General features: G+C 39.3%; 2 protein-coding genes across 3 annotated transcripts; one reads left to right on the plus strand and one right to left on the minus strand.

The window, feature by feature from the left end:
- Nucleotides 1092–6900, plus strand: LOC104791351 (kinesin-like protein KIN-7G). Of its 2 annotated transcripts, XM_010517203.2 has the most exons (15): nt 1092–1476; nt 1771–1902; nt 2299–2531; nt 2613–2702; nt 2779–2879; nt 2981–3094; nt 3170–3251; nt 3337–3404; nt 3496–3561; nt 3635–3759; nt 4039–4375; nt 4576–4704; nt 4791–5918; nt 6026–6351; nt 6454–6900. In XM_010517203.2, the coding sequence occupies exons 3-15, from the start codon at nt 2327–2329 to the stop codon at nt 6779–6781; spliced, it is 3099 nt and encodes a 1032-aa protein (XP_010515505.1). In that variant the 5' UTR covers nt 1092–1476; nt 1771–1902; nt 2299–2326; the 3' UTR covers nt 6782–6900. The 2 variants fall into 2 exon arrangements, with proteins under 2 accessions (XP_010515505.1, XP_010515506.1); XM_010517204.2 differs by lacking the exons at nt 1092–1476; nt 1771–1902 and having other exon boundaries at nt 2439–2531; nt 2617–2702.
- Nucleotides 7268–8681, minus strand: LOC104791352 (GDP-mannose 4,6 dehydratase 2-like). The gene has a single exon (XM_010517205.2). The coding sequence runs from the start codon at nt 8618–8620 to the stop codon at nt 7511–7513; it is 1110 nt and encodes a 369-aa protein (XP_010515507.1). The 5' UTR covers nt 8621–8681; the 3' UTR covers nt 7268–7510.

An 8891-nucleotide genomic window follows, 5' to 3' on the forward strand; every position in this document is an offset into this window, starting at 1 on the left:
AACATTTGTCAGCGTCACGATTAAATACTTGTTTTGTTATCTACATGTGTATAATCTTTTTGTGCAGTGTACCTTCCAATTTATTGAACGTTTTAAAAAACTTATAAAGTTTGGCCATCGCAAAGGTTAGTCGTTTCAAATATATATATATATACGCTAATATTATCTACTTTGACTAGATTGGATTATTGGTTTAACGACGACTGGTCTATAGACGATCTTTTTTCATCAAACCACTTTTTATATGTACTTAAGATGTTAGTAAGAAAAAGCAAACGCACATGCCTTCATGTGCTCTGCTTTTATATTTATTTTATTTATGTAAACTCATCAATAGTTATAGTGAACTCAAAATTCGTTTTCAATAGCTTAAAAACTCGAACAAAGTAAATAAATGATGATATTATTATACAAACTGTTGCTTAGAAAATCATATAATCTCTTTTGTGGTTATGATGTGATGTGCTATAAAGATCAAAAAATAATAATGTGTCTTCATCAAATAGCCAATAGGTGATGTTAATGATGCAAATAATCAACAACTTTAGACTGATGCTGGTCTTGAATATTATTACTAGCTATTCCCTTTTCTTTTAATTGATGTTTAAGGTTTTTACATATAAATTTTAAAATATATATTTATTTTTAATTTAGTTTTTTACATAAAAATACCATTTAATAAAATAAGTTCAACCAATAAAAAATATAAAATAAATTATGACTGGTCAAAAGAAAATTAAATATATTTTTTTGTATGTAAAATTGAAAACATTATTTAAAATAAAAATATATATATATATATATATATTTTTGGTTAAATCATCACTTAAAAATGAAGAAGTATTAGAAAATTATAATTTTTCCCCGGACCCTTAAATCAAAATCAATGTGCATTATTATTATTATTATTTTGGAACAATAAAGAAATGGCCTAAAAATACTATTCTTATTCTTTATTATTAATAAAAAAAAGTCTGTGGGTAATAAATTGAGACACACATTTGTTTTTTCTTATTAAAAGATCTTAGATAAATTGTCTAATTTTTGCTCAAAAATAAAATAAAATAGTCTAATTAACCAGCAAACAACATCAACAACAGAGGAAAGGAGTCTACCAAAAAATCATTAGCCTGCTGCTCTCTACATTATGCTTTCTTTAGCTAATTCCTTAATTTTCACCAATGACGAATGAACAAAACCCAAAAAAAAAAAAAAAAAAATAGCCATTAACGATTTAAACAGCTGCACAATTCCGAAATTTTGTTTTTGAAACACCTGAATTTTTTATTTTTATTTTGCTTTCGTAGGCTAAGCGAAACAGGTCGCCTGAGATAATCTCTGCTTTCTCCGAATCCCATCGTTTCCTGTTTCCTCCGTCGTAAACACCGTCTCGTTCACCTTCGCTTCCGTCATTGTTCTTCATCCCCTCGCGTTTGCTTCTAATTAATTTCCCCTACATCCTTCGCCGATTCGTAGGTGAGAAAATCCTCGTTGTTGATTCCTCTTTACATTTCTCCTCGATTCGTAGTTTTGGTTATGAATTTTTGCGAGATTCGTTGATTTTGAAGTTCTCTACTGTGAGTCGTGTGAGCCGGTGGTGTTAGGGAAACTTCGGTTCCGACGACGCAATGTCACACTATTGAAAAGAATTAAGAAAAATCTGATGATTAGTGCTGTTGCCTCGTATTGTTTTTTTATTAATTATAATTATAATTACTTCCTTGGATCTTACGGCTAAATTTGTGTTTGTTCTTTGTTGTGTTCATGTAGGCAGGTGTAAGTTAGTCAAAAGCTTTGTTTTCATCTCACTGCTCATGGAGTTTACTAAAGAGTCTTGGCACCACATTGAACATATTCTGCAGAAACGGCTGTGAATAGTATAATATCTAAATCTCTCTGGAGGTAACTGATTTCTTTAGTTTGGTCTTTGTGTGATTGTCTGGAATAAAAAATATAAGCGTAGCTGCGTAGGCTTGAAACTTTTTTTGACAGACTGTTTAGGATGGGGACCATTGTAGAAAACACCAAATCCTCTGCACAATCTTATTATGAAAGTTCGTTTTTTTATGTCTCAGACAATGTTGAAAACGAACCACGTTGTTGTTGATTTTGGTGTCCTTCTTTGCTGACATGTTTTGTATATAAAACACGTAGATAGAGTCAGAGACATGAAAATATACAAGTTGACTAAACTAGACTCATGATATTCAGTGATTGAGTTTGTCCTCTTAAAACCTGTTCGCTCTATATATATGTATGACATTGTTGTTATTCTTGTCCTGGTTTCTTTTGGAGTAGGATGCGTGAAGGGAGGTGACAGGTGAAGATGGGTATAGGAGAAGATCAGATGCAAGGACCAAGTGGTAGGGAAGAAAAGATTTTTGTTTCTGTTCGTCTGAGGCCATTAAGTGTGAAAGAAAGGGTTAGGAATGATGTGGCAGACTGGGAATGCATCAATGATGAAACGGTTCTATACAGGAGCCATCTTTCTATATCCGAGCGTTCTATGTACCCCACTGCGTATACATTTGGTAAGGCTTGCTCACCTTTTCAGCTTCTTGATTAAAGTTAATCCTCAGATTCTATCTTACTGAGCTTTCGTATGCCTCTAGACAGAGTGTTTGGCCCTGAGTGTTGTACCAGGGAGGTGTATGATCAAGGGGCGAAGGAAGTGGCTCTCTCTGTTGTTAATGGGGTTCATGGTAAGGAATGTCTCGTACTGCTTTATTTTTACAGTCTTTATCCACTTCGACTCATGTTTAATACAAATGGTTACAGCTAGTGTCTTTGCATATGGGCAAACAAGCAGTGGAAAGACATACACTATGAGTGGAATTACTGATTACGCCTTGGCCGATATATATGATTACATTGAGAAGGTAAAGTTAACAATGTCGTAGTCTTTATAGTTATCTTACCTCATTATTTCCAGTTCATTCAGTAACTGTCACCCTTTTCAATTTTTATGTATTTTCTGCAGCACAAGGAAAGAGCATTTATTCTGAAGTTCTCAGCCATGGAGATCTATAATGAGTCTGTAAGAGACCTCTTGAGTACAGATATTAGTCCACTCAGACTTCTAGATGATCCTGAGGTAAATGTTGGCGTTGGCATCTTATGGAATTGGTTATGCATAATCTTACTTTACTGGTCATTTACTTTGGGACAGAAAGGGACCGTTGTTGATAAGCTCACGGAGGAAATTCTGCGGGACTGGAATCATTTTAAGGAGCTTTTATCAATCTGTATTGGTATTGATTTTCCAAATGTGTATCTAAATTAATACCTTTGATGCTTTGGTCGCAAGTTTGACTAAGTATTATCTAATCATTGCAGCTCAACGACAAATTGGAGAGACAACTTTAAATGAAGTTAGTTCCCGCTCTCATCAGATTCTGAGATTGGTAAGGCATTTTGCTGTTTTAGATTAACGATGCAACACTGCAGTTTTCAGGCTGCCTTTGGGAACTTACTTTCGACTGATATCTTTTACAGACAGTTGAAAGCACAGCACGTGAATATTTGGCGAATGATAAATTTAGTACACTCACAGCAACAGTGGTATGTACTTTGAATCTTCCATTTTGTATTATCCTAAAACAAAAGATTCATAGACAAACTAATTATCCTGCAGAATTTCATTGATCTTGCTGGAAGTGAACGTGCATCTCAATCATTATCTGCTGGCACAAGGTTGAAAGAAGGTGGTCATATAAACCGAAGTTTATTAACACTAGGGACTGTCATTCGAAAGCTAAGGTTAGCATGTGTAGCACCTTTAGCTTCAATGAAAATTCCCTGACTTGTGCCACCTTCGTCTGCTCTTTATTCTTTCCCTGTATTTAAAAAGGGTTGAGCAGCTTTTCATTGTCTTTGAGAGTTGAGTTCCCAAGCTGAAATATAGGGCTTTGGCCCAGTAGCGCCACTTTACCAAGTTATTACTTCTTAGCAGATTGCTATTATTAACATCTAATGTATGCATTGTCCATTAAGTGGGTTCTTTTTACGTTACTAAATTATGTGGCTAGCTTAGTGCAGTAAAGGAAAAAATGGGCACATTCCATTCAGAGATTCAAAGCTGACACGCATACTTCAGACCTCCTTGGGAGGAAACGCCAGAACTTCCATAATCTGCACACTGAGTCCTGCAAGAATACATGTTGAGCAATCAAGAAACACATTGTTGTTCGCAAGCTGTGCTAAGGAGGTGACAACAAATGCACAAGTCAACGTTGTCATGTCTGATAAAGCTCTGGTTAAACATTTACAGAGAGAGTTGGCTAAATTGGAGAGTGAGTTGAGCAGCCCTCGTCAAGCTCTTGTTGTGTCTGACACAACTGCATTGCTGAAGGAGAAAGACCTCCAAATCGAAAAGGTAATGCGGTTTACTTCAGTCAACCTGCCAACATATCTATAAACCAGCTGCTGTATGAGAGTTCACTTCCCCAATTATATTTTTTTGACAACCAACTTTTGTATTACTAGTAGCTCATTCATACTGGTGATCTGACAATATGTATCTTTTTTCATGATCCATTCACTATAGAGACTTAATGTTCTTTTCATTACTTACAGCTACATAAAGAGGTATTCCAACTAGCACAAGAATTAGAGCGGGCGTATTCTCGGATTGAGGATCTTCAACAGATTATTGGAGAAGCACCACAAAAAGAGATATTATCAACAGACTCAGAACAGACAAATGTACGTTAATTCTATTTTTTTTTTACCAAAAGCACGATAAACCTATCAATTGCCCCATTTATATTCTTGTTTTTGTATTCCTCCAGGTGGTTCTGGGACGTCAGTACCCCAAGCTGCGGGTGCGTAGTTCATGGGAGTCTCTAAATATAACACCAGAAAGCCCTCTATCAGCGCGAGCATCCATTATGATGTCCCCACAATCAACCGAGCATGGTTCTGACGAGAATGTTTTCCAGCTTTCAGACTTTAGGTTAAATTCTGGTGCAAGTAGTCCAGCCCAACACCTTCCATTTGTAACTCCTGGAAAATTCACTAAAGTTCGACTTAATATTCGTGGGGCAGAAAGTAAAAACCAACCGCACAGTCGCAAGAGGGAATCTGCAGATCAGTCTCATGGAGACGAACCAAGTGAGGTAGATTCTGAAGATACGTGCACGAAACTTCGATGCGTAGAAACAGAGAGTCCCTGTATCATCATGTATCCAGAGCCAAACATGCTTCCAGACCGGTGCAAGGCTGTGAGTGTTCTTCCAATATGTGTACCCGAGTCAAAGAACTTAAGACCACCAACAGAAACTGAAGAAGAAGAAGATGATGAAAGAGTAAAGGAAATCAGTAGTGTCTCTATCCAATCAGCGGAAAAAAGTGAACCCATCAGAGTCTCTCCACACTGTGTTTTGTCACTTACTGACGAATCATTTCCTCATCAGTCTTCTAACCTCAGAAGAGACCCTACAGATCAAGATTTTGTCACTCCGTCTCCTGAAAAGCCTCTAGCTAGGAATCTTGAGAGAGATTCACAAACGGCAGGAGGCTTGGGGCTTACTAGAAGCCGAAGCTGCGGGGCAAGCTTTGTATCAAGCTCGTTCTTTTCTGTGTCTGAGATAGATGCTAACAGACCACCAGACTGGTATCAGAATGAAAGAGCTGAGAGCAACCTGAAATCGTACAACAACAAGAGGCCGCCATTGGCAAAGCATATTAGCCGGATGAGCATGCCAGCAACTTGGTTCGAGAAAGAGTTCAACCCCACCCGAAGAATGCCAGCTGCTTTAGATGGTGTTAATAAGAGAAAGTCATCACTGAATGGATCACAAGTTTCTCCCTCTAAATCTCATGTGTATGCACGCCAGACAAGTGGTGGAACTTTACTCAGCCAAGGCGAAGGTGAAGAGACTATTCCTCTGAGGGACAAGCGAATCATTCATCTATCGGTTAGTTTTACTAACTTGGTCAAGCAGAGCTTGCTTTCGTTTTCCTGTACTTGATACGACCTTTAAATATTGTCTTCATTTTGAGGACCACCTCTATCATGTGGCAGATGGAGGAGATAGAGCAAAAGTTCTTGGCTCTAAGATCGTCAAAAAGTTTCAAGGACGCTGCGGTTGACCCCATACAAGATTATTTAACCATGCCATTGGACTGGCCGTTGGAGTTCAAGAGACTCGAGATGGAGATAATAGAGCTATGGCATGCTTGCAACGTTTCCTTGTCACACAGAAGTTACTTCTTCCTTCTCTTCAGAGGAGATCAGAAAGATTGCTTGTACATGGAGGTCGAACTCCGCAGGCTAAAGTACATCAGAGAAACCTTTACCCACAATAGCAAGGCTATTGAAAATGGACGCACCCTTACATCAATGTCCAGGTATAGACAGTATATTCACCCAAAAGCACATTACCTTTATTTGACTGTTTAGATCAAGAATGTATTCGTTTTAAAAACTGTTTGGGCCGTGAAACAAAATAGCCTGAGGGCGTTGAACAGGGAGAGGTACAAGCTGAGTCAGCTGATGCAGAAGAAACTGACGAAAGAAGAGAGAGAGAACGTGTTCTTGAGATGGGGCATTGGGCTGAACACAAAGCACAGGCGTCTCCAATTGGCACATCGTCTCTGGTCAGAGAGCAAAGACATGGATCATGTCCGAGAGAGCGCCTCCGTTGTGGGAAAGCTCATGGGGTTCGTGGACATGGATTTGGCGTCCAAGGAAATGTTTGGCCTCAACTTCTCACTTAGACCCCGTCCTAAGAAATCTAGCCTTTGGAAACGCAGTGTTTTGTCGCTCTCTAATTTGTAATTAAATATCAAAAATCCAAGTGATTCATTCTTGAGCACTAAATTGAAAGTGGTGTGCCTTCTGTAAGAAATACATTCACAAATGTAAATTGATTTGGTTCTGAGACTGAGATTGCGCAATACCAAGTCTAAAATGGCAAATGGCAAAAATCATATAAAATATGTTTGTGCCCTCTAACTGTTTAGAGTCAGGTGACATCTCAATGAGGAAAGCTCTTGTGTTTGTCTTCCGGTTGCAAAGTCCATGCAGTTACTTGTGTGTCACATTTTCATTGAACTAAGAATGCTTCACACTTTCTCTCAAATGCCTCGCCTTGAACCTGCCCTTAGACTTATATCCCTTTTCTCTGTCAAATGCTTCATGTTCTGTGTAAGTGATATCTAAGTAACGTTTGTGTTTTGTAGATTAAGAGCCAAATCCAAGGGCAGAGAGAAAAAGAGTCGTTTCTCTGTTTAAAGTTCGCTTAGAGAGAGAGATTCATGAATAGAGAAGAAGAGAGGTAACAATACTGTTTTATAAAAGATTCTTTTCGCCCTTTCATACAAAATTCACTGCGCTATATCCTCAACTCATTTGAGGGGAAAGCAAATTGGATAACTTAAAAAGCAACAAAGAAACTAAAACATCGGAAAAAAAAAGAAAAAACAACAAATAATCATCAAAGCAAAAAAAAACGAAATGTAACTGATTAATGTAAACCCCTCCTCTTTGTATATTTTTTTGATCAAATCAAGGTTGCTGCTGAGCATCCATGTAACCAGCATCAGCAAGCACTTTCTCCCGCTTAGCAAGCTCAAGATCTTCATCAACCATCATCTTCACAAGCTTCTCAAACCCTACTTGTGGTGTCCACCCCAAGACTTCCTTTGCCTTGCTAGCATCTCCTTTGAGGTTATCTACTTCAGCTGGCCTAAAGTACCTCTGGTCAATCTCAACATGGTCTCTCCAATTGAGTCCCAAGTACCCAAATGACACCTCAAGAAACTCTTCCACTGTGTGTGCTTCCTCTGTTGCAACAACGTAATCGTCTGGCTTCTCTTGCTGCAGCATCAACCACATTGCCTCCACATAGTCCCCTGCGAATCCCCAGTCCCTTGCCGCCTGCAAATTCCCAAGGAAGAGCTTCCTCTGCAGACCAACCTTGATCCTTCCCAAGGCTCTTGTGATCTTCCTGGTCACGAAGTTCTCACCACGGCGCGGTGACTCGTGATTGAACAAGATTCCGTTACAGGCGAAGAGACCGTACGCTTCCCGGTAATTCACAGTGTACCAATGAGCAGCGCATTTGGAAACCGCGTAAGGAGATCTGGGATGAAACGGCGTCGTCTCAGATTGTGGAGGTGGAGTTGACCCGAACATCTCCGAAGATCCGGCTTGGTAGTACTTGATGGTCCGGCCACTGTCGATGGTGTAAGATCTGACGGCTTCAAGGAGACGGAGAGCACCGGTGGCGACTACATCGGCCGTGTAATCAGGGATCTCGAAGGAGACAGCGACGTGAGATTGAGCAGCTAGGTTGTAGACCTCGTCAGGCTTGATCACATCGAGCCAACGGCGAAGGGACGAAGCGTCGGTGAGATCAGCGTAGTGGAGCTTCATCAGAGCTTTGTCGACATTGTGTGGATCGATGTAGATGTGGTTGATCCGCTGGGTGTTGAAATTGGACGATCGACGGATCAGCCCGTGGACTTCGTAGCCTTTTTTGAGAAGGAACTCCGTCAGATACGATCCGTCTTGGCCGGTGATTCCGGTGATCAGAGCTACCTTCCTCGGCTGAGACGGCGGCATTTCAACGGCGGTGACGGCTTCGGAACTGAATCCGTTGTTTTCTGACGCCATTGTTTTGGGTTTTTCAGATCTGGATTCAGAGAGAGCTCAGCTCTGTGTTGAATCGAGCTGTTGAGTTTAGTTGGATTTAAATAGGAGTCAGAGAGGTTGAAGACGAAGGGGTGTTTTGGTAAAATCTATTGAGTCTTTGATTTCATTATTGACTGATTAAGAGATATTTTTCCTTGTTTATGTCTAACACGTTAATGGTTTACTAATTTTGTGGTCAATGCCATCAATATATTACTTATAGAATTTTCTTGCAAACTATTCAATATTCTAT

Source organism: Camelina sativa, chromosome 6 (assembly GCF_000633955.1).
Source record: "Camelina sativa cultivar DH55 chromosome 6, Cs, whole genome shotgun sequence".
Lineage (NCBI taxonomy): Eukaryota > Viridiplantae > Streptophyta > Magnoliopsida > Brassicales > Brassicaceae > Camelina > Camelina sativa.

What these genes read in the sequence shown, in the direction of transcription:
- LOC104791351 (XM_010517203.2), top strand. Translation starts at nt 2,327, where the DNA reads ATGGGTATAGGAGAAGATCAGATGCAAGGACCAAGTGGTAGGGAAGAA. An exon ending in CCCCACTGCGTATACATTTG is followed by an intron (nt 2,532 to 2,612) that starts GTAAGGCTTGCT and finishes GTATGCCTCTAG; the next exon opens with ACAGAGTGTTTGGCCCTGAG. An exon ending in CTCATCAGATTCTGAGATTG is followed by an intron (nt 3,405 to 3,495) that starts GTAAGGCATTTT and finishes TATCTTTTACAG; the next exon opens with ACAGTTGAAAGCACAGCACG.
- LOC104791352 (XM_010517205.2), bottom strand. Translation starts at nt 8,620, where the DNA reads ATGGCGTCAGAAAACAACGGATTCAGTTCCGAAGCCGTCACCGCCGTT.